The following is a 27,154-nucleotide window of genomic DNA, read 5'->3' on the forward strand; positions in this document are numbered from 1 at the left end:
CCTAATTATCCCTTACTCCAAACGAAGCACCCCTTCTTCATTGATACTCGGGCTGTTCCATTATTCTATGGGGCAAAAAATCTTTTCCCACGCTGCCTACAATGTTTTTGTTGGCAGTATGGGACCTAACCGAGACAAATATCCTAAGGCCGAAGCTCTAGGCAATTCCAATTAAGTATGATTTGTATTCCCAAGTTTTAGTAATATTCATCTAGAGATGTTATTCCACTGACATTTTGTCCAGTATATGGCTATGATTCTGCAAATTGATCATCTTTGACATAGACGTCCTGTTCTCTGGAGACGTTTTAGCAATAAAACCCTGAAATAACTACATGATTCAAGACAAAGGAAAATACAATTATCATATGTTTATTATACAACAATATTCAGTGAGATATGGATGATTTAACATGATATATACAATAAATTAGATACAAAATATAGTCTATGGACGGACTCATCACCCCACATTCATGTTGTCCTCAACGTGATAACATTTCTGGGATCACTGTTGAGGTGGACTTTCTTCAAGTGAACATGATAGACAAAGCTGAGGACCTACATAGTGGATAGTGACGACATGTTATATTGGGACGAAGTTGTCTCCGATTATTGATGTCATCAGAGCAGCATCAATCCCTTCCAGGGCTAGCATTCTGGTTAAATGACACTTGGATCCTGTGGTTGTTGCTACCTCAGTTTACCCACCCTTGCCTTCCACTTGCCAATTTCATTATGCTACTGGGTCTAACATACCAATCAGAATGCAAGCTACAAACAAGCCTCAAAGTTACTATGCAATATAAATAGGTAGCAGCCAGTCCCATTGATTATGACTGGGATTCTGAGAAATTCAATCTAAAAAACTGGCTTACATGCAAAAGAAAGAACTCAAAAAATATTTTTAATTGAAAGGAAGTCCTCATGTGCATTATATTTGGTTTCTAGGTAATCAGAGTTACCTACCTTTCCCTTAGGTAAACCATTGACTTGTAAGTGAAATGTTAATGAAAATCAAGGGCAGGTAATTTGCAATATCAAGAACAAAAGGAACCCAGGGGTTATTATAGCTTTACCAAAATGTAAGCTAAGGAGATATTGAGAATAGACAGTATCCTTCAAAGGGACATTGTCTGTTTTAACATATTTCCAGATGAATGAATGTTCATCAGGTGGTTCTTCTCAACAAATGATGAGTGTTGACTGTTCCTCCATCCTACAGCTGTCCACACCCTCAAGCATCAGAAAACCTGGACGTACGGCTTATCCAGCAGCTAGCCTGTTCTATGGGCGTATGTTTTGTGGGCCATGCACCAGACAATTCAAATTCTATATTCCAAAGATGTCACTGTGACAGGGCTATGGGTGTATGTTTTTGCATGTTCAAGCATACAAGGGGAAACAACTCTGACAAGACTAGTCAACTGATTGTCCCACAAATATAATGCTTGCTTGTATGGATCTACATCCCAACTGGTTTCTCCACTGATCCAGGTAGTCTGCAATAGGCCTCTGCTTGAGTTAAGTTATCAGTGTACAGTCACTGGGCCTTCTCACATGTTCATTTCTCTTGACACCATTTTCAGTGCTTTCTTGAAGGAGAGCCGAGGTTTACGGTGTTTCCGAATGTACTGAAAACATCAAGACTACAGCTATACCAACCACATTTCCTTGCTGTAGAAAGCATGGTACAGACATACAATACATGGTCATACCTGGAAAAACTACCAGTAACATACCTGGGAAGGTAGATAAGGTTCAGGAGAAATGGCTTAATATATTAAATCATTTTTGAGAGATGAACAATGAAGAGACAAACACAGTTGGATGTTCTGTTCTATGTTATCAGTAACAAGAGCCAGGTTCCTGATTTAAAACATTGAAGAACTACATTATGTGGAAGCCAATGATAACATATTATGGTAGCTCGTAATGCCACAAATATTTTGTGGATCAGGGCCTAGATTTTCGAAGCTCTCTTAGCGCTAAGATAGTCGTAAGTTACTGTTAATGAATGGTACTTACGACTATCTTAGTGCTAAGAGAGCTTCAAAATCTAGGCCCAGGACCTTATTTTTTACATAAGACCAGTAATAAGTATCTTTACTGATAGTCAACTGTTGGTTTTAGCTGGACTATTGCTGACTGGTGTAGAACAATATTCACTGCCTGTACTGACCTCCTGGGTGTCCTCCAGAGTAGTGTACTTGTAGCTGTCCTTCAACACGGAGGTGGTCGATTCGTACATTTGTCTCTGGGTCTCCAGGAAGTTCTGTGTCAGGACCAGCTGCTGCTTCATCAGGTCATGGAGGGCCAGCATACAGGGACTGTACGATGTCATGGCTACAGGGACATACAGATGTCATACAGGGACTGAACGATGTCATGGCTAGAGGGACATACAGATGTGTCATACAGGGACTGTACGATGTCATGGCTAGAGGGACATACAGATGTGTCATACAGGGACTGTACGATGTCATGGCTAGAGGGACATACAGATGTCATACAGGGACTGTACGATGTCATGGCTACAGGGACATACAGATGTCATACAGGGGGAACTGTCCGATGTCATGGCTACAGGGACATACAGATGTCATACAGGGACTGTACGATGTCATGGCTACAGGGACATACAGATGTCATACAGGGGCTGAACGATGTCATGGCTACAGGGACATACAGATGTCATACAGGGACTGTACGATGTCATGGCTACAGGGACATACAGATGTGTCATACAGGGGGCTGAACGATGTCATGGCTAGAGGGACATACAGATGTCATACAGGGGCTGTACGATGTCATGGCTACAGGGACATACAGATGTCATACAGGGGCTGTAACGATGTCATGGCTACAGGGACATACAGATGTCATACAGGGGCTGTACGATGTCATGGCTAGAGGGACATACAGATGTCATACAGGGGCTGTACGATGTCATGGCTACAGGGACATACAGATGTCATACAGGGACTGTACGATGTCATGGCTAGAGGGACATACAGATGTCATACAGGGGCTGTACGATGTCATGGCTACAGGGACATACAGATGTCATACAGGGGCTGAACGATGTCATGGCTAGAGGGACATACAGATGTCATACAGGGGCTGTACGATGTCATGGCTACAGGGACATACAGATGTCATACAGGGGCTGATACGATGTCATGGCTACAGGGACATACAGATGTCATACAGGGGCTGTACGATGTCATGGCTACAGGGACATACAGATGTGTCATACAGGGGCTGATGTCATGGCTACAGGGACATACAGATGTCATACAGGGACTGTACGATGTCATGGCTACAGGGACATACAGATGTCATACAGGGGCTGTACGATGTCATGGCTACAGGGACATACAGATGTCATACAGGGGCTGAACGATGTCATGGCTACAGGGACATACAGATGTCATACAGGGCTAAAATGATGTCATGGCTACAGGGACATACAGATGTCATACAGGGACTGTACGATGTCATGGCTACAGGGACATACAGATGTCATACAGGGACTGTACGATGTCATGGCTACAGGGACATACAGATGTCATACAGGGACTGTACGATGTCATCATACAGGGACATACAGATGTCATACAGGGCTGAACGATGTCATGGCTACAGGGACATACAGATGTCATACAGGGGCTGAATGATGTCATGGCTACAGGGACATACAGATGTCATACAGGGGCTGTCTGCATGTCATGGCTACAGGGACATACAGATGTCATACAGGGGGGCTGAACGATGTCATGGCTAGAGAGACATACAGATGTCATACAGGGCTGTAATGCGATGTCATGGCTAGAGGGACATACAGATGTCATACAGGGGCTGTGTCGATGTCATGGCTACAGGGACATACAGATGTCATACAGGGGGCTGTAACGATGTCATGGCTAGAGAGACATACAGATGTCATACAGGGGCTGTACGATGTCATGGCTACAGGGACATACAGATGTCATACAGGGGGCTGAACGATGTCATGGCTAGAGAGACATACAGATGTCATACAGGGGCTGTACGATGTCATGGCTACAGGGACATACAGATGTCATACAGGGGCTGAACGATGTCATGGCTAGAGAGACATACAGATGTCATACAGGGGCTGTACAATGTCATGGCTAGAGGGACATACAGACGTGTCATACAGGGGTGGTATGATGTCATGGCTACAGGGACATACAGATCTCATACAGGGGCAGTACGATGTCATAGCTAGAGGGACATACAGATGTGTCATACAGGGGTGGTATGATCTCATGGCTACAGTGTCATACAGGGGCGGTACAATGTCATGGCTACAGGGACCTACAGACGTGTCATACAGGGGCTGTACGATGTCATAGCTAGAGGGACATACAGACGTGTCATACAGGGGCTGTACGATGTCATAGCTAGAGGGACATACAGATGCGTCATACAGGGGCAGTACGATGTCATGGCTACAGGCACCTACAGACGTTTCATACAGGGGCTGTACGATGTCATAGCTAGAGGGACATACAGACGTGTCATACAGTGGCTGTACGATGTCATAGCTAGAGGGACATACAGACGTGTCATACAGGGGCAGTACGATGTCATGGCTAGAGGGACATACAGACGTGTCATACAGGGACTGTACGATGTCATGGCTACAGGGGCCTACAGACGTGTCATACAGGGGTGGTATGATGTCATGGCTACAGGGACATACAGATCTCATACAGGGGAAGTACGATGTCATAGCTAGAGGGACATACAGATGTGTCATACAGGGGTGGTATGATCTCATGGCTACAGTGTCATACAGGGGCTGTATGATGTCATAGCTAGAGGGACATACAGATGTGTCATATAGGGGCAGAACGATGTCATGGCTACAGGGACATACATCTCATACACGGGCAGTACGATGTCATGGCTAGAGGGACATACAGATGTGTCATACAGTGGCTGTACGATGTCATGGCTACAGGGACATACATCTCATACAGGGGCAGTACAATGTCATGGTTAGAGGGACATACAGATCTCATACAGGGGCAGTACAATGTCATAGCTAGAGGGACATACAGATGTGTCATACAGGGGCAGTACGATGTCATGGTTACAGGGACCTACAGACGTGTCATACAGGGGCTGTACGCTGTCATAGCTAGAGGGACATACAGACGTGTCATACAGTGGCTGTACGATGTCATAGCTAGAGGGACATACAGACGTGTCATACAGGGGCAGTACGATGTCATGGCTAGAGGGACATACAGACGTGTCATACAGGGACTGTACGATGTCATGGCTACAGGGGCCTACAGACGTGTCATACAGGGGTGGTATGATGTCATGGCTACAGGGACATACAGATCTCATACAGGGGCAGTACGATGTCATAGCTACAGGGACATACAGATGTGTCATACAGGGGTGGTATGATCTCATGGCTACAGTGTCATACAGGGGCGGTACAATGTCATGGCTACAGGGACCTACAGACGTGTCATACAGGGGCTGTACGATGTCATAGCTAGAGGGACATACAGACGTGTCATACAGGGGCTGTACGATGTCATAGCTAGAGGGACATACAGATGCGTCATACAGGGGCAGTACGATGTCATGGCTACAGGCACCTACAGACGTTTCATACAGGGGCTGTACGATGTCATAGCTAGAGGGACATACAGACGTGTCATACAGTGGCTGTACGATGTCATAGCTAGAGGGACATACAGACGTGTCATACAGGGACTGTACGATGTCATGGCTACAGGGACATACAGATGTCATACAGGGACTGTACGATGTCATGGCTACAGGGACATACAGATGTGTCATACAGGGGCTGAACGATGTCATGGCTACAGGGACATACAGATGTCATACAGGGACACTTACATGTCATACAGGGGGCTGATGTCATGGCTAGAGGGACATACAGATGTCATACAGGGGCTGAACGATGTCATGGCTACAGGGACATACAGATGTCATACAGGGGCTGAGCATGTCATGGCTAGAGGGACATACAGATGTCATACAGGGCTGTATGGGTCATGGCTACAGACATACAGATGTCATACATGGGCTGAGCATGGATGTCATACAGGGACTGTGCGATACTACAGATGTGTCATACAGGGCTGAAAGTGTCATGGCTACAGGGACATACAGATGTCATACAGGGGCTGAAATGCGATGTCATGGCTACAGGGACATACAGATGTCATACAGGGGCTGAACGATGTCATGGCTACAGGGACATACAGATGTCATACAGGGACTGTACGATGATGTCATGGCTACAGGGACATACAGATGTATGATGTCATACAGGGGCTGTACAATGTCATGTCATGGCTACAGGGACATACAGATGTCATACAGGGGAAACGATGTCATGGCTACACGATGTCATGGCTAGAGGGACATACAGAACGATGTCATACTAGGGACATACAGATGTCATACAGGGACTGTAATGATGTCATGGCTACAGGGACATACAGATGTCATACAGGGGCTGTAATGATGTCATGGCTACACAGGGACATACAGGCGTAACAGGACTGTCATACAGGGGCAGATGTCATACAGGGGCTGAACGATGTCATGGCTACAGAGGGACATACAGGCGTGTCATACAGGGGGCTAGTGCGATGTCAGGGATGTGTCATACAGTTTGACAATGTCATGTCATGGCTACAGATGACATACAGGGGCTGAATAGCGAGGGACGTCATGGGCTATGTCAGAGACATACAGATGTCATACAGGGGCTGTACGATGTCATGGCTACAGGGACATACAGTCATACAGATGTCATACAGGGCTGTGCGATGTCATGGCTACAGGGACAATGTACGATGTCATGGCTACAGGGACCTACAGGCGTGTCATACAGGGGTGGTATGATGTCATGGCTACAGGGACATACAGGCATGTCATACAGGGACGGTACGATGTCATGGCTACAGGGACATACAGATGTGTCATACAGGGGTGGTATGATGTCATGGCTACAGGGACATACAGATGTGTCATACAGGGGTGGTATGATGTCATGGCTACAGGGACATACAGACGTGTCATACAGGGGCGGTACGATGTCATGGCTAGAGGGACATACAGACGTGTCAAACAGGGCTGCAATGTCATGCAGGGGCGGTACGATGTCAAGGCTAGAGGGACATACAGACGTGTCAAACAGGGACAGTACGACGATGTCATGGCTACAGGGACATGTTTGTTTATATCATCACAAAAGCTCAAGCATTTCTAGGGATGGGATATAGAGTTTTAATCCCAGGGGTGGAAATAACTTTAAAATTGCGAGTATACTCCGGTACAGTGGCACATGTAAAATCACTTGTCCTGATAATTTGTCCACTATACTGGCCGATTTTCTTGTTGATTTTTTAAATAAACAGCATAATTAACATTGGAAAGTCAACTGGACACCGGTACAGTGTGATATACAAATTTGCTTGCCCGACAGAAAAAACACTGGACTGGGGCGTCGGGCAATGGGTTATTTCCACCCCTGAATCCTTACCCACCATCAAACACACAGGATTGCTTGGTGCTATTGCTATGTGCTATGTTAAGGTATCTGTGATCATAGTGACTATCTGGAGTCACCCACCTTCTAGAGCATCTGCACTGACAACATGAGAGGCTATAGGAGTGGGGTCCACAAAGCCCAGTCCAAGGCTGGGACCGGATATAGCCAGGCCGCTCGACATCAGGTTCCAGCGATATTTTAGCCCAGGGTCGGTCGGTGTTTGAATCTCCACACTCTTTGTCTCCTTCCTGGATTTTGGAGGAGGCTTGGCTTGTCTGGAATCTGTGTAGCTGGAACAGGATGGTTACACGCTGCAGTGAATGAAGGGGATGAGTTGTAATAACATGTCTGCCTGCAAAGTGTCCCTCCCTGCTGGTGTGACAACAATCCACCGTAACCAGCTACATGTTCCATGTGATGATATAACACTGACTGACTGAGTTTGGTTTTCCAGCAATATTCCAGCAACATCCGCGGTCACACAGAAATGGGCTTCACCACATTCCCATGTGATTGAACCGCCTCTTGGTGATGATATAACAGTGTATGAGATCTCTACCATACTCTCCATCAGACACTGTGAAATCTCTACCATACTGACCAACAGACACTGTCACTCTACCATACTGTCTAACAGACACTCTCACTCTACCATACTGTCTACCAGACACTGTTACATTACCATACTGTCTACAAGACACTGTCACTCTACCATGCTGTCTACCAGACAATGTCACTCTACTATCCTGTCTACAAGACACTGTTACTCTACCATACTGTCTACAAGACACTGTCACTCTACAATGCTGTCTACCAGACAATGTCACTCTACTATCCTGTCTACCAGACACTGTTACTCTACCATGCTGTCTACCAGACACTGTCACTCTACCATACTGTCTACCAGACACTGTTACTCTATTATACTGTCTACCAGACACTGTCACTCTACCATACTGTCTACAAGACACCGCCACTCTACCATGCTGTCTACCAGACAATGTCACTCTACTATCCTGTCTACCAGACACTGTTACTCTACCATGCTGTCTACCAGACACTGTCACTCTACCATACTGTCTACCAGACACTGTTACTCTACTATACTGTCTACCATACTGTCTACCAGACACTGTAACTCTACTATACTGTCTACCAGACACTGTTACTCTACTATACTGTCTACCAGACACTTTCACTCTACCATACTGTTTACCAGACACTGTCACTCCACCATACCGTCTACCAGACACTGTCACTCCACCATTGGTATTCTACCTTACACTGTCAGCCTGTCAGACTGTCCGATGTCCCCTACCACTGTGTGTCCACCATACTGTCTACCAGACACTGTTACTCTACTATACTGTCTGCCAGACACTGTCACTCTACCATACTGTCTACCAGACACTGTCACTCTACCATACTGTCTACAGACACTGTCACTCCACCATACTGTCTACCAGACACTGTCACTCTACCATACTGTCTACCAGACACTGTCACTCTACCATACTGTCTACCAGACACTGTCACTCTACCATACTGTCTACCAGACACTGTCACTCTACCAGACTGTTATTCTACCCCTACACTGTCACTCTACCATGCTGTCTACCAGACACTGTCACTCTACCATACTGTCTGCCAGACACTGTCACTCTACCATACTGTCTACCAGACACTGTCACTCTACCATGGGTGTCTACCAGACACTCATGTCTACTGTTACATGTCCCCTACCTGTCTACCAGACTGTCACTCTCTACCATACTGTCTACCAGACACTGTCCTCTACCATACTGTCTACCAGACACTGTCACTCTACCATGCTGTCTACCAGACACTGTCACTCTACCATACTGTCTACCAGACACTGTCACTCTACCATACTGTCTACCAGACACTGTCACTCTACCATACTGTCTACCAGACACTGTCACTCTACCATACTGTCTACCAGACACTGTCACTCCACCATACTGTCTGCCAGACACTGTCACTCTACCATACTGCTTACCAGACACTGTCACTGCACCAGACTGTCTTCTACAGACACAGCCTGACCAGACTGTTACCATCTGTGTGTATGTCTGTGTCCGATGTGTAACCCTCACTGTCACTCTACCATACTGTCTACCAGACACTGTCACTGCACCAGATGGGTACTCTACAGACACTGTCAGCCTGACCAGACTGTTACCGATGTCCCCTACCTCTGTGTGTATGTCTCTGTGTCCGATGTGTAACCCTCACTGTCACTCTACCATACTGTCTGCCAGACACTATCACTCTACCATACTGTCTACTCTACTCTTACAGACACTGTCAGCCTGACCAGACTGTTACCGATGTCCCCTACCTCTGTGTGTATGTCTCTGTGTCCGATGTGTAACCCTCACTGTCACTCTACCATACTGTCTACCAGACACTGTCACTCTACCATACTGTCTACCAGACACTGTCACTCTACCATACTGTCTGCCAGACACTGTCACTCTACCATACTGTCTACCAGACACTATCACTGCACCAGATGGGTACTTCTACAGACACTGTCAGCCTGACCAGACTGTTACCGATGTCCCCTACCTCTGTGTGTATGTCTCTGTGTCCGATGTGTAACCCTCACTGTCACTCTACCATACTGTCTGCCAGACACTATCACTGCACCAGATGGGTACTCTACAGACACTGTCAGCCTGTCCAGACTGTTACCGATGTCCCCTACTTCTGTGTGTATGTCTCCGTGTCTGATGTGTAACCCTCACTGTCACTCTACCATACTGTCTACCAGACACTGTCACTCTACCATACTGTCTACCAGACACTGTCACTCTACCATACTGTCTACCAGACACTGTCACTCTACCATACTGTCTACCAGACACTGTTACTCTACCATACTGTCTACCAGACACTGTCACTCTACCATACTGTCTACCAGACACTGTCACTCTACCATACTGTCTACCAGACACTGTCACTCACTACCATACTGTCTACCAGACACTGTCACTCTACCATACTGTCTACCTCTGTGTGTGTATGTCTCCTGTCCTCCAGACCATACTGTCACCTTACACTGTCACTCTACCATACTGCCAGACACTGTAACTCTACCATACTGCTTACCAGACACTGTCACTCTACCATGCTGTCTACCAGACACTGTCACTCTACCATACTGTCTACCAGACACTGTCACTCTACCATACTGTCTGCCAGACACTGTCACTCTACCATACTGTCTACCAGACACTGTCACTCTACCATACTGTCTACCAGACACTATCACTGCACCAGATTGGTAACTCTACAGACACTGTCAGCCTGTCCAGACTGTTACCGATGTCCCCTACCTCTGTGTGTATGTCTCTGTGTCTGATGTGTAACCCTCACTGTCACTCTCATGTGTTCTGTCAGTATAGCTCCTTCCTCTGGAGTCTGTCTCAAAGTCGATCATCGTAGTCTGCCTGGGTGTTCTCATCACTGTACTCTGTCTTCACCTCGGACTCCACGGTCCATCGCACCTGCTTCCCACCCTGGACACTGTCCTGTCCAATTCTCTCAGAAATACTGTCCTCAGAATACACCTGATGCTGGGGAGTATCCACACCTATCTCTGTTGCAATTGAGGACATGGAATCTTTTCTCTTCCGAGCAGCGAAAATATCTGACTTTTCTGTCACTATTTCTGAAGCTTCAGACACTATACTCTCCTCCTTAGCTTCAGAAGCACCGAGCAGTTCATCAACAGTATGAAGTCCCAGATTGTTAAAAACAGAGTCAGTTTTGTGCGGCGCCTCTTTAGACTTTTTGGAAGAACCTTTTGCCTTGAATATGTCTTCTTTCCCAGATGCTTTGAAAACACTTGAAGACTCTTTAGATTTTTGTTTTGTTTTGGATTTGGATTCCTTTTGTTCAGATTTCTTTTTCGATGATTTCTTCTTCTTCTTCTTCTCTGATGGCTCAGGAGACAGGGCAAGAGGTTCCAAAGAATCCAAGTCCATTAAGTTGACAGCTGGAATGAAAAACAAGTATCAACTTTACAGCATATATCATTGAAGTCACTAAATTTAGAGTCATTGTCACTTGTTATAAAATCAAACAATGAAAATTAAAATTAAGCAGAATGCACACTGAAGAAATATTGCTATTTTCATCGATACATTTGTGAGACGTGAAAGTATCACTGGTGTGCACTGCTTTAAGCTGTGAGGATATTGAGATCATACTGTTGAATATGTTGCCAGAGCTCTCCGTCTCCTGTGTGTCAGCCACCTCACTGTGGATGGAGTCCACATTATCTGAGTCCTGGGAGGGTGACCTTGACAGTCGGTGTCCATAGATTGGAGATGGAACCCGCCGAGGAGTCTGTGTTGGAGGGGATGGTGTTCTCATGAGGGAGAGATCGGAGGATGGGAGGTCATGACCTCTGGACTGCTGTAAACAGACATGAACACTGCTGCAGATCTCAGCTACATCAAGCATGAAAATACATCACTTATTTATGTCCTGAACATAGTGTCTTTAGCTATAGGGAAGACTTAGTGTTAATGTAAGATCACAGGACACAATGACAACACATAAGGTTTGATTACATCTGTTAAATATGCAATCTTAGGGACCGTTCACATTTTATGGCTAAGGGGATGATGATGATTTTAAGGGGGGGGTCACCCATTTTGTTCTGGGGAGATAGGGGGTCATCAATTTTGTGCACATGTACTCGGGGGTCGTCATTGATTTTGTACATGCTTCTCCATTAAAATAACCCACCCCTTAGCCATAAATTATGAATGGTCCCTTACCATGAGACGCCCTCTGATGGTAAATTTCATATTCTGAAATCAGTGAGCGTCTTGATGGTGAGTTCTGTCAGAGCCATGTGATGGTAATCTCAAGCTTAGTGCCCTAGTATGGTAAGATTATGGTCCCCTCGGAGAGAATGACTTCCTACCCGACAGCTGAGGTACCTACCCTCTTTGTTTTCTTCTTCCTCTTGGCGTCGTCAGCAGAAGACAACCTGTTGATGAAGTCTGCCATGCTCTCCTCCTCGGAGGTCAGGTGGATGTTGCCTAAATACTTCACCTGGCCCTTGTTGGCATACTCCGGAACTGAAGGCACAACATACAGGACAATGTTACCATAGTTCCACATATGTTAAAAATATTAACAACTCATTTGTCATTTTGTTTCAAGGAAATCATCTCTATCACCTCTCCAGAAACTTTCTCCCTTTTCAACTTGTCAACAAACTTGATTCATTCAAACATAGATAAACAGCAGGCTTATCCTTATTACAAAGTTCACACAAAATGTTTAAAACAAGTTACACCCATCCTGCTTATGCAAAACTTTCCATAGACCCTTTGTATTTTTTCAATTACTTTATAAAATCTTTTGTCTGAAACTTAGTGAAAATTCAATGACTATATTATTACCAGCATGATCAACGAAAAAATCAAATCAGTTTCTTTATTGTATTCACATTTCTCTGTTAAAAATGCAAAATCAACAACATTTTGAACATGTATGGCATAAACACGACCCCTTATAGAACACTAACCATCAGAGCATCTGACTAGATCCTCTCAACTCTGTGTTCATTTAGCACTCAAGAAATGACATGAGCAAACGTTGAGAGTTACCTCCCTTCAGTTTAGAGAAACAGATCCAGTACCGGTACATAACACATGTAACAAACAAACTGGATCCAGCAGGTCAGAATATCCTAGCTCTGAGACTTTCATGTCTGGCTACCAAACGTCTCCCCTTATATCAATAATGTCACCTTCAGTGCAAAGACAATAGTTCCTGCTGTGTTGGAAACTGAGGGATGTCTTGGGGCCCTTGATGTCTTCTGCTACAGTATTTGAACCTTTAGAGCACTAAATTATCCCCTTTTCATATTAGTGTGATGACAAGTTCAGATGGTTTACAGGTAAACTTACAACCACCTTGTACAACTTTCCTTGATTCAGTGCACAATGTTACAGTGACACCTAAAATTCACATCCAGCAACAGTTAAAGTGCCTTGAACAGTTTGTTAAATAAACTGTTTCATTAAATGAGTCTTACACTGATCTGTTTCCAAATTTGGGTGACAATCTACATGACCTAAAAGTAATTAATTGTGGTCTTAGGGTGAGTGAGGGAGCTGGTTGGAGACCATTCACGTATGGAATCAACTTAAATATTTTTTTATTTTTGGGGGGGGTTAAACACCAGAGTCAGCTATTACAGCTAAATGACTAGAGGTGAAATGGTACACCGCAGTATTTTGCCTTCGGTTCGGTATACCATAAAGCAATCCAAAAATTTGTATCTTCAGTTTTCACTACACAAGTAGATAAACATGATAGAGGATCTTGATGAGTGTTCCATAGGCAGATAGACAGAGCTCCCATTGTATGTCTGGTATAACAAATTACAATCAATTTTATTCATAGCTTTGTTTGTTGTTTAATGCTGTACCCCATAACATTCAAGCTATATGACAGCAGTCTGTAAATAATTGAGTCTACACATTTTGGAAACAATGACATGCATCAGACATGTCAGCGAGCCTGACCACCAGATCCCGGTAATCGCCACTTACAACAAGTGTTTGCCACTGATATGGAATATCTATATTTACTGCTTTTAATTTTTTGGAGATAAGGTCAAGGTCACCCAAATAAACTGGTGTCTGTGTAATCCCCCAATGTAGGCTGTCACCAAATTTGAAGACATTGGGTACAACAGTCCATGAGATATCGCGTTAACAAAAATGTGAAAAGTGGTCAAAGTGTTGTGGTGACCTTGAAAATAATCAACATTGATCTACGCAAATGAGATACAATGACATGTGTCAACCAAGACAACGAGCCCGACCACCTGACCCTGTTATTCGCCTCTTATGACAAGCATGGGTTACTGAAGATCAATTCTAACCCAGATCTTCACGGGTTCCATGGTAAGAGGCAAATATTACATCTTCAGCAAAGCCTGAGGTTGGATCAATGTTCTTGACCCACACTTACAACATTGCTGGAATGACAAGTTTCAACTTCACAAACCCATATCACATTCTGAAACTGGTAGCCTTTTACAGCAGCTACACCAGGGACCAGGGTCCACCTTTGTTATTTACTACATAAAAATGTTAAAGAACACAAGTTTTTCTGATGATAGTTAATCAAAAAATGCATATTGCAGTCAGAAGAAGTCAGAGAACACCAATATTTTAATGATTAAGGGTAATCTGCCATGTCTTAAAAGTGTACAGACTACTCATAAACTACTCATATACGACTCATGTACTACTCATGTACTTCTCATGTACTACTCACATACTTCTCATATACAACTCATATACTACTCAAATACTACTCATATACTTCTCATGTACTACTAAAATACTACTAAAATACTACTCATATACTACCCATGTACTACTCATATACTACTCATACACTACTCACACACTACCCATGTACTACCCATGTACTACCCATACACTATTCATACACTACTCATACACTACTCATGTACTACCCTTGTACTACTCATATACTACTCATACACTACTCATACCCTGCTCATATACTACTCATGTACTACTCATATACTACCCATACTCACTACTACTCATATACTACTCATATACTACTCATACACTGCTCATACACTACTCATATACTACTCATATACTACTCATACACTACTCATATACTACTCATATACTACTCATATACTACCCATATACTACTCATACACTACTCATACACTACTCATATACTACTCATGTACTACCCTTGTACTACTCATATAATACCCATACACTACTCATACACTACTCATACACTACTCATGTACTACCCATGTACTACCCATACACTACCCATACACTACTCATACACTACTCATACACTACTCATACACTACTCATGTACTACCCATGTACTACTCATATACTACTCATGTACTACTCATACACTACTCATGTACTACCCATGTACTACTCATATACTACTCATATACTACTCATATACTACTCATACACTACCCATGTACTACCCATATACTACTCATACACTACTCATACCCTGCTCATATACTACTCAAAGAACTTGAAGAACACTTGATTGTTTACATGACTGTAGTTCAGCTTTCATGTCACATGTCATGTAGCCTATGAATATATATTTATCATGCAATACTGTATTACGATAAAGCAAAGAGAATAAAGAACTGGAGCGAGTGCACTACAAGCAGGAGACAGGGATATCTACATGCTAGAGTAAGATATAATCAGCAAAGATATATAACCATGCCATGAAGCCAGAATAGATCTGAGATATTCAAGTCAGAGACGCATTCAAAGCAAGAGGAATACACACTGCCTATACAAGGAGGGGCTGTATCAAAAGTGTAATGGTCATTTCCATACGCTAATCAGGAACAGAGGCTCAAAGAGCTGATACTGACCACAGCAAAGAGCTGATACTGACCACAGCAAAGAGCTGATGCTGATCTTTATGAGATCAGCAGAATGATCTGAGTTGACAGTCAGCAAATAGGATGGTAATACTAAGGTTTTGTTACAGTTTGGAAATGACTGTTAAACATTTGACATAGTCCCCTTGATATTAACAAGCTGTGACATGATTGATGAGTCTAACAGATAGCATACATCAAATGTGATCAATGTCATGGACCACTAGAAAAATATAAAACGATTTTCAGGAAAGAAAGAAAGAAATTTATGAGGCCTTTCTAGAGAAACTTTGAGGACAGACTATTTTCTAATTATACACTAAATGCAATGAAATGAGCAAGGTTGTCCATTTCAGTTTCAATATCATCCCCACTTACCAGCTGTTCCAGTAGAAGGTTTGGAGGTATCTACAAAACGTGATTACAGTCAATAAAACCAATCAGACATCTGCAAATTCTACTTCTTCTTATTATTATTATACAAGTAGTTTCATGCCTGTGTACTTGAAAATATATCATAAATATCAAAATTAATGTGTACAGGGCATGTTTTCTGTCTTTGTTCGATATGCCCATCATTCATGATATCATGCAGCAAAGACCCACTGTGCTAAAGTAGGTTCAACACCCTCATCCTCTGCACAGTCTAACCACTTTATTCCACCAACCTCCCTCACTGGACAATCAGTTTTGAGAACTTTAACACTACTGATATTGACATGCCAGTAAAAGTATCTAAACAGACCTAGTCTCACATACTGAGTGAGTGAGTTTAGTTTTACGCCGCACTCAGCAATATTCCAGCTCTATGGCGGCGGTCACACATACTGAAATTCATGGAGCATGTTTGACTTTCTGGTCAAATATCATGTGTAGTTTATCCCTCATAATTATTAGCAACTAGCTTTGGAGCTGCATCTGAATAAAAGCACCCTATTTATATCATGTATATGGCCCTTGTCTTTGTATGTGCATTTCTAAACAAATAATATACCTTATACCTACCTACATACATACATATTTAATTACATAAATTTGCCTGATGTAGTGCTAATGTACATAAGCATGGATGTATATTTACTTGAGCTTTAATATTGGACATATGATTGCATAGCACAGAATGTACACATTGGTGAATATATCTAACATATATATATATCTGTCTACCATTAGATAAGGAGATCAACCTGAAAGTGACTATGGTGGAGCAGGAACTGCTACAGAATCACCAGACATGTTGTTGTCATGTCTGTTTAATATATCACCTTAATACTCAGATATTAAATGAAACATCAAAGTGGAACACCTGTTGTACATGTGTCAGTATTTGTCATATGATTATTTTACTGATTATAGGTGTACATATAGGGCTGTATGATTGACACTACAGAAACCTAACATCAATACCCACCTCTATCTGCAAACGGTCGGCGCTGTCCCTTGGCTGGGGATGATGGACGAGGTGCCTCAATTTTTTCCATGTATACATTTTCACCCTCTTCAAATGGCTTCTCCGCTTTTGTTTTCTTCAAAAATCTATTTCCGTCTCTCCCGACACTCTTTTCTGATGCCGATTTCAGTTGATCAGCTGACGCATATTGCATATAATTAGCAAGACTCACGCTGTCATCAGTGTCAGTTTCAAAATATGTTCCTCGTTTATTGCCAACAACAGCCCTGTCGTTGATTTTGTTAGTTATTGCTTTAGCCTTGGCAAGGGGTGTCGATTTCTGAGGCGATGCATTTGGGACGGATGTCGCTGGGCGATATGAACGTCTTGGACCCCGCGGGGACATGTTAGGTGTTGTGACATTTGATTGGTCAACTTCTTCTGTATCTGGTTTCTTTTTCTTCAAGAATCGACTGGCAGCTTGCCTTAATGGTGGTGTTCCAATACGACCTCGAGGTGTCTTTTGTAAGTTACTTTCACTGGATATTGAAATATTTTCACCTAAGTCCTCAAAATTCACTGACTTACTAGCCTGTCCGGTTTTCTGTGCCAAAGTGCTCAGGTAGGTCTGGAAGAAAAGTAAAGAAGCTGAGTTATGACTAGCAATCGCAATGATAATTTGTGAGTGAGATTTACAATTGCTGGAACATTCTCATACACTGCAATCATCAATTTTCCATCATTATCACAAAAGCCTGAGAACAGCCAAGTTTCTGACAAGCAAACCTGAGGTTGACAGTATGAGCAATGTTTCACATCATCGGGTCACGACGACCCACAATCAGCCAGCTAACACATGACCTTCATGATTTGTCTCTGAAGGTCAGAGGTCATATGGTTGTTACTTTTCTTCCAGAGACTTTGTTCTCTGTATGAATGGTTTGCAACACACTAATACCATGCATTTGATAAATAAATATGTAAAGTGCAAATATATGTTTTATATATTACTATGATTTCAGTAATTGTATCATTTTATGTTTCAAATCCCAGAACATTCAAACTGATCAAACATAGAGATCAGCACACAAAAATAAAACAGTTTATAAATTCTATTTCATCATGTTTGTGATGGTGGTTTGGGGCCATATTTGGAACCACAGACAAAACAAAAAGCATCAACAGTGTGTTATAATTAACTGGTAGATTGAAACAAAGTGAGTTTGCAGACAAAATTGACTAGTGTTTGAATTACTAGAACCAATCATGCTCGGCTCATAACCTAATCTCTCCTCAAATGTTTCATGGAAAAATATCTGAATTCACACAAATGAATTCTCATGTAAATATAATGGATGAAATATGACACAGACACCAGTGTTACATGTGTGACCAAATCTGCATTGTCAGACGATAACCAGCACTCGGACCCAGACATCCAGGATAACACCGACAAGTGTATCAGAATACGGGTTATTCTTCCTTATCCTGGTTACACAGAATGTACAGCCTTTTGTTGTTGCCCTAGCTGTGCTATGTTGGACTCTGATACATTTCAATCAATCAAACACAGATTCCAGGGTGTTAATGTTACATGATTGACACGACTATCTGCAACACCTGTCATCATATTGACATGTTCATTTCACAAACAGAATCTATGGGAGTCAATTGTTGACATATCCAACATCTTACTCTCAAAATACTAGGGAATGTACTCCGAAAACTTTAGTATGGCCTTATCAGAGACTACAACATGTAATACATTGTGAAAGCTTTCAGAGCATATTACCAGCCTAAAGTGTAGATACAACCCCACAAGCAGTCTGCCAGTGTTAGGCATGATGACAACGTGTAACCCTCAATCATCGCAAATAGTTGGTTAGCGTTATTTATCAAATTGTCTTGGTTATATTTGTTAATGCACACAAAATAAAGAAAAAAACATGTAGTTCTTTCGGTTGTTTTGGCAAATTTCATGTCTTTAAAGGATAACTAATATGTTAGGAACATAAATTTCCTGGAGTCTTCAAGATAAATTTTAACCATGACTTGGAACGAGCTTGTAGTGCTTATGAAACGCAACAAACAAAACCAACCTTGTGATAAATATTGTCAATGCAAACAAGTGTTCCAGAATTGTTTGTGTTCGATTATGACAAAATGTAATCGATTGCTTGGTCTTTTAGTCATTACGACGAATCTTCGATTATTTCAATCACTTGGACCACTACTACTATGGTCTAATGTATTATTATGAATGTTTTCTGATGGCTATCCACAAACAATCTATCTATCAACACAAACAAGCAAGAGGGATAACGAGACAATGCAACTGATATTTAGCTTGTGTTTCCGAATATTACATCAATTATTTATATTTTGGATGTTTATTTCTTATGTATAAGGCATCAATCTGTGCACAATACATTTGTACATATTAATTCCTAAAAGATACATAAAAGAAGTAGTATATCCATAATAATTGTCATTATTCTTCATCAACTCAACTTCTAAAATGCCCATCAAAGAAATTATTTCCTTGGCCAATAATATAACATGATGGAAGTACATGGATGTAGGCACATACTGTATATCTCTATTGTAGATAAACCATATTTTGGTATGTTTAATCTCTGTATGTAACATATTTACTACTGTGAGAAAATGCAATTCATCTTCATTACTATGTCTGTTACATATTCTACATGATCTTATTATACTTTCCAGTCTACACTACCAGTGGTTCAGAGAAGCAGCGATGTCACCTACTCACACTTTCACAATCTTTCACATGTTACTGATGTACATAACAGTGGGACGTAACTGTGGTATATGGACTGTAATAGTTGCACCTCTACCACCTGTAATCAGAGGGTCTGTGCCAAATAAAAGCTTATTAATAAAAGCGGTTCTCAAGGTCTTTTCAACCCCTCAGCACAGATGCCATAAATCAATAAACTTCATACTGGAGTAATGACAGGTTTTTGCCCACAGCCCCAAGAGAGATGGGAGGATAATGCAACAGGTTGTTGTCCATTTCACCTCCAGCTGTCTTCCCACTATCAGCCAATAGCTGTAGGGCATGTATATTGCACTATTGACACAATGGCACACCGGGATATCAGACCTACTTTTGTTTCACATATTAGGATTAAGGAGGATTATTAAGTAACTTTACTTCATAAAACAAGTGTATGTATTATCTATGTAGATAATGACTGTCTCTGTTGAGATGACAGGCACCATTGTTGGATGAAAAGAAATAGACGATGTTGATTTCAGGACTGAAATGCACACCCTGAGGCAGGGAACACCAGAGGCCATAATTAGCTGCATGTTTCACAACTGTCCACAGATGAAGGTTTGCAGTCAGTTACCCAATTCATCCTGCATAAAATAACTCACTGTATGACATACAACCAACAATGGCCACCTGTGTGATGGGTGTCAGTATCAACTACAAACCAGGGCCCTATTTCACAAGGTGATCGTAGCGCTAAGGTGATCATAACTCCCATACTTTAACATAGACTTACGACAGTCGTAGCGCTACGATTGCTTTGTGAAATGGGCCCCAGATGAGTGTCTGTACCACAAACTGATGGCTTGAAACATGCGACATAGGATTCAAATAATATTAAATGAAACATCAAAATGGAACACCTGATGCATAGGTGTCATTATTTGGCACATGATAATTTTACTTATTACAGGTGTATCTTTACTAAGAGTGTATGTATGCACTTTAGCACTGTATTATTGATCAATGTATTTAATGTATCAATGCATTTATGATGACATCCATCTTTGAGTGGCATTTTAGAAGTTGGGAAGTACAATATTGAACTTTAAAACAAGAAGTTGTGGACTGACAGACATTAATCATGACAATATTGGCATGGACCAGGAGACGTGTGCCAGCTTCTAATGCTACACCTACCTGCCCTGTACCCTACGATATTGTATTCCACAGAATACCTCAAGACAGCTGTATGCATTTTATGGTTTACTGATGTTTTGTTCTGAGTTAGCAATACACGTAATTTTTATATACCTCAATACATCGCTTTAATGGACGTGGTTCTGTAGTGTCAGGAGCAAATACATCACTTTAATGAACACGGTTCTGTAGTGTCAGGAGCAAATACATCACTTTAATGGACGTGGTTCTGTAGTGTCAGGAGCAAATACATCACTTTAATGGACGTGGTTCTGTAGTGTCAGGAGCAAATACATCACTTTAATGGACATGGTTCTGTAGTGTCAGGAGCAAATACATCACTTTAATGGACGTGGTCCTGTAGTGTCAGAAGCAAATACATCACTTTAATGGACATGGTTCTGTAGTGTCAGGAGCAAATACATCACTTTAATGGACGTGGTTCTGTAGTGTCAGGAGCAAATACATCACTTTAATGGACATGGTTCTGTAGTGTCACTGACTGACTGACTGTAGTTTGGTTTTACACCGCTTTTAGCAATATTCCAGCAACATCACGGCGGGGGACACCAGAAATGGGCTTCACACATTGTACCCTCTGTAGTGTCAGGAGCAAATACATCACTTTAATGGACGTGGTTCTGTAGTGTCAGGAGCAAATACATCACTTTAATCGACGCGGTTCTGTAGCGTCAGGAGCAAATACATCACTTTAATGGACATGGTTCTGTAGTGTCAGGAGCAAATACATCACTATAATGGGAGCGGTTCTGTAGTGTCAGGAGCAAATACATCACTTTAATGGACGTGGTTCTGTAGTGTCAGGAGCAAATACATCACTTTAATGGACGTGGTTCTGTAGTGTCAGGAGCAAATACATCACTTTAATGGACATGGTTCTGTAGTGTCAGGAGCAAATACATCACTTTAATGGACATGGTTCTGTAGTGTCAGGAACAAATACATCACTTTAATGGACATGGTTCTGTAGCAACTGACTTACTGAGAGCTCATCCTCCTCCTTAGACTTTAGTGGCACTCTCTCCCCTCTCAGCTGAGAGTTGACCCGCTGTAGGATGGATGAAGCACGACTCATCCTTGTCACGGACAAAACTTCTCACAGTCCACGTCAGTGTTGCATGAATACCATCATTCCAGATGACAAAAAGCGTTTCCCAATGTCATAAGACCCTAACGCGGTGTTGGAACCTGTAATAAATATCACATTTCACATAAAACCATTTATTATTCAAATTATACTGACTGACTGACTGAGTTTAGTTTTACGCCGCTTTTAGCAATATTCCAGCAATATCACGGCGGGGGACACCAGAAATGGGCTTAACACATTGTGCCCATGTGGGGAATCGAACCCGGGTCTTCGGCGTGACGAGCCAACGCTTTAACCACTAGGCTACCCCACCGCCCCTATTCAAATTATAGAAATAGTAAAGACTATTCACATGTTTTTCCATATTCTATTTGACATAAATATTGCAAGAAATATAATCAATAATAAAGAAACATGGCATCAGGCATTAAGTATTATACATATAGTTATCCAACAATTATTTGGCTGTTTAAAAACACTTCTTGCAAGAGATTTTTAAAGGCAAATAAACCGAGTAGTCTTATCAACAGGCAATGTATTATATTCACATTCATCTTCTTTCTAACAAAACTTGTGTTACATTTCACACTTTTCATAGTTGTCCCCACAATGTGGTCTAAAAGGAAATTTCATTTGTATTTCATTTCATTTCAATTGTTTGTAATTAGAAACCATAAGTTACATATATCATATGAACAATATACATATGTATTTGAAAATTAATAAAGATCAAAATCAGTTAGAGACACCTGGTACATATAACACTGCAGCAGTAAATGATAGAGAAGGGAAGACTACAGTGCCAGTAAAGACTGGACTCATCTAGATCCTATACAAATATGTAATTGATATATCAATATTCTCATACTGTAACCTGCATGACAGGTGCACTACACATCCACTAACTGATGTGGTGGCACCTTCCAGATTGATTTTTGTGAGTCTGTTTGCTTTAAATGGTTCATCCAGTTTATAAAGACTTAATTAAAGACATTCTTAATTAATACAGTGTCATATAGCTCTTAACAACAGCTGCAACAGCTGCATGACTGACTGATAGGTACAACAATGCTGGCCTTTTACCCATAATGGAGAGCTCCTGATAAGTTGTGAATTTCTGTACTCCTTGCAAACTAAATTATCATAACTCAATTAATTTTGAGCTGTTTGCATGCAAGTGTGGAAAAAATATTTTAAAATTCAATTTATACAAAAATACTGTGTTTAGCTACTAAACATAGCATTTTGAATGTGATTCCAAATATCTCTAATATTTAAACATCTATATTTTTCCTGAGACCTGTACATACACTGTCCAGTGAATACAAGGGCTACATGTTTTTTTACATTGTAACTGAGACATGTATTGCTTACACGTGAACTTTGTAACGTGTGATACACTTGGGGCAGCACACGAACAGAAGAAAATCAGAAGCTACCCGAAACAGCATTGTAAGTACATGGATTTATAAAGTGTCCACTCACTGGTTTACAAAATACATCGGATTCAAGGGAGTGACAACATACTCCATAAGAAAAGAAAACTATCAAATACGCAATGTGAAATCATATCATACAAGTACATACACAATGACTTTATAATTATCTGGGAGTTGTGAAGGGTACAAATTGTTGCCATTTTGTTTGCAGTTTGTTTTATTATAGAGCCATATCACCATACACTTGATTGTGAACAGATCTCATTGAGAACATGTGAGACAATTAACAACCATTTCCTTTTTCAAATGGTGGTTCTTGTGAAAAAATAAGAATAAGATAACATTTTCCAAATAACTGAAAAGTAGTTAGAGGTAAACTTGGTACATGCGATTCAATGAGTCCTTAACCAGCAAATTTAATATAGTGAAACCACTGGCATCCAACAATACACAACCTATGCATGGTCTCGTTTTAAAATGCGGGCAATAATTAATAAGATATTTTAACAATGTATTTTCGTGTCATTGTGTATTTGTATATTCATGGGCAAAGCATGTTTTTTCCCTGTAACTGGATGTCAAAATATAACTAGTGAGTGAATGAGTGAGGATAGTTTTACATCGCTTTTTAGCAATGTTCCAGCAATATCGCAGTGGGGGGACACCTGAAATGGGTTTCACCCATTGTACCCATTTGGGGAATCGAACCCGGATCTTTGGCGTGACGAGCGACCACTTAACCACTAGGCTACCCCACTGCTCAAATATAACTAAAGTACTGTCGGAAATGCTAGAAAAATGCTTTTTGACTTATATTTAAAATTCAGAGGTATTACAGTTACTTAAATAACAAATATCACTTTAAGAAACATCTACCTAATGTAGACCGAGGGAATAAATTTTGAGACATACCCTAAAATGTGTTTTTACTTATGAAAATACCAAAAACTTGGAAAAATAAGGGGTAGTGGGACGTTATTTGATACAAACATTAACTGCCTGTGTTACATCATCAGCATGAATGATACCGACAGGTGAAATTGACACCTGAGCACACGCTCGGGCCAGGGGTCATCTCAATAGATGTTTTCTTCAAAATGTTGAATATGTGTACGTATAGTATACGTATTGGTTATGTAAGGGATCATTTGTGTATGTGTGTTTGTTTTGAAATAAACATACGAATTACTGTACATTGGAAAGAATCCTATCACTTGTGTTATCTTATTGATTGATTGTAGAAATGTGCAACGTTTTAATAAATGTTTTGCATGTCAACAGTATATTTCATTGCAAAAATATGGATGTAATTCGGTCAGTTTAATCTAGTTGTGAACATTGGCCAAAGATTTAACGAAGTCACTGGTGTAGCTTCTAGAATATATATATTCTTCTTCTCATAAAGTTTGTAGACCGCCCGTCTAAGCACTCCCTTGTTAAATTTGTCAAGGATGATGTTACGTCCCGGTTTTGCTTTTGAGACGGTTTCTGTCTTGTCTGATTTGTTTACATTATTGTAAACTTGTTGGTAAGACATACCAACAGCTCTACAAGTTCTGTAATAAACTCTTTCTAAACTAATGAAAGGTTTACCTCTGTCTTTTTCAAGCACAAAAACCTTTGCAACAATCTACTGCAAATCGTTGGCCATAGTGGATGCTGTGATAAAAATGTGCATGCATGACGGGAAACTTATTTATCAAGACTTAACATTTATATTAATATTTCTTCAATAAAGAAACGATAATTAAGTAAAGTAACACAAACATTCAACATTTATTTGTTTAGGAAAAACGTTAATTCATATTTTTACACCACCTGTATTATTAGCATAAATGTAAAGACTATTTCAGATTTCTGTTGTTGAACTCTGAAAAATCTTAAGTTGTTGTTTTGATACCAAATTCTCTCCTGTAAACTGCCCTTTAAATGCATGGGAATGTTAAATTGATTGAAATAAAAATTAGGTACACTGTAGGCGAGTTGATATATTGACAACATAGTACATTTATCACCTTTATAAAGATATTAAGGCTAAAAAGCATTTTTCTAGCATTTCCGACAGTACTGTAGTACTCAGTGTTCACAAATAGCGTCTGACCCTCTGACAAATCCGGCAGATTCGCCAAAGGTCTGATAGAATCTACAACCCACCAACCCCAGTGTCTGACTGTATGTTTCACAATGACTTTGACTGAAGTTGTTATATGTGACATGTGACACTTGTTTGCTGTTCATTAATCTTATGTTTGTTAATAATTTCAATGCCAATTATAAGAAATGTTAAATCTGAAATGTGTGTTTAATTTTATTCTTTGGGTCCTGTGAATTTTCAATGGGTCAGACAGACATCTGAAGCTTACAGGACCCAATGTCCTGTCACTTTGAAACACCATTCGTGAACACTGAGTACATTTAAAGCAATTGATAGTGCTGTTTGATTACAATATTGACCGTATTTTGTTTATGCTAGTCAATCCATAAATGCTAAAGCCACCTCAAAACAAACTGTATATTTTGGAGATTACTTCTGGTAAATATTAAAATGTGACTGTATAGGTCCAAGTTTAGTGTTTTCCCACAGAGTATTGGCGTGATTAATGTAAGTAGTAATGTTAAACTATAGATATTGCAAACACAACTTATTGCTAACTCTGATATGTTTATAAATCAGATCCTTTAACAGTCAGGTGTATTTTCTATATTCATGTTTCGACAGTTATGGCTATCATTGCGCTCCACGTAGGTATGGCTCCAGCCAATCCGTGATTCACATTTGTGAAGTTACACACTTCCCACGACGAAAGCTATCAATGAAGTAGCAGATGCCACTTAAAGCCGGAACTCACGTTACCTACTAATTATATGCATAGTGACATGACCTTCCACTGAAATTGATAAAATGTTCAGATAGAAAACGTCGATTTCACGTTCAGACATGTAGAACTAATGTTCATAGATACACATAATTTTGAATAATACACACAACTAATATCATCAAAGAGACAACAGCACTTCATAACTAGAGAGGTATATACAAAAACGATCCTACATGCTACCGAAACTTACAATAAAATGAACATTTTCAACAAGTTTCTTTCTCCTAACTTCCGTTGCACACAACAACAAAGTTTAGAGTTACTTCCCTTCCTTGACAATCGGGAAAGACCGCTGTCCAACGACAGTTTCCGACGTGTTACGATGAAG

General features: G+C 41.1%; 1 protein-coding gene across 1 annotated transcript; it reads right to left on the reverse strand.

The window, feature by feature from the left end:
- Positions 1–359: 359 nt before the first annotated feature.
- On the reverse strand, positions 360–27,122 carry LOC124288672 (uncharacterized protein C19orf44-like). The gene is made up of 11 exons (XM_046725240.1): positions 27,017–27,122; positions 22,401–22,606; positions 17,476–18,082; positions 16,443–16,472; positions 12,563–12,699; positions 11,818–12,025; positions 11,038–11,603; positions 10,311–10,357; positions 7,661–7,869; positions 2,183–2,346; positions 360–1,634 (listed from the first exon to the last, which is right to left on the reverse strand). Exons 2-11 carry the CDS (start codon positions 22,491–22,493, stop codon positions 1,557–1,559), a joined length of 2,139 nt encoding a protein of 712 aa, XP_046581196.1. The 5' UTR covers positions 22,494–22,606; positions 27,017–27,122; the 3' UTR covers positions 360–1,556.
- Positions 27,123–27,154: the final 32 nt, after the last annotated feature.

This window comes from Haliotis rubra, unplaced genomic scaffold (assembly GCF_003918875.1).
Source record: "Haliotis rubra isolate DU_JTF1 unplaced genomic scaffold, ASM391887v1 Scf422, whole genome shotgun sequence".
NCBI classification, from domain to species: Eukaryota; Metazoa; Mollusca; class Gastropoda; order Lepetellida; family Haliotidae; genus Haliotis; species Haliotis rubra.

Coding starts and splice junctions, on each gene's coding strand:
- LOC124288672 (XM_046725240.1), bottom strand. CDS start 22,493: ATGAGTCGTGCTTCATCCATCCTACAGCGGGTCAACTCTCAGCTGAGA. Junction 12,026..12,562: donor GGAAGAAGAAAACAAAGAGG/GTAGGTACCTCA, acceptor GTCTGTTTACAG/CAGTCCAGAGGTCATGACCT. Junction 7,870..10,310: donor ACGGAGACATACACACAGAA/GTAGGGGACATC, acceptor ATCCTGTTCCAG/CTACACAGATTCCAGACAAG.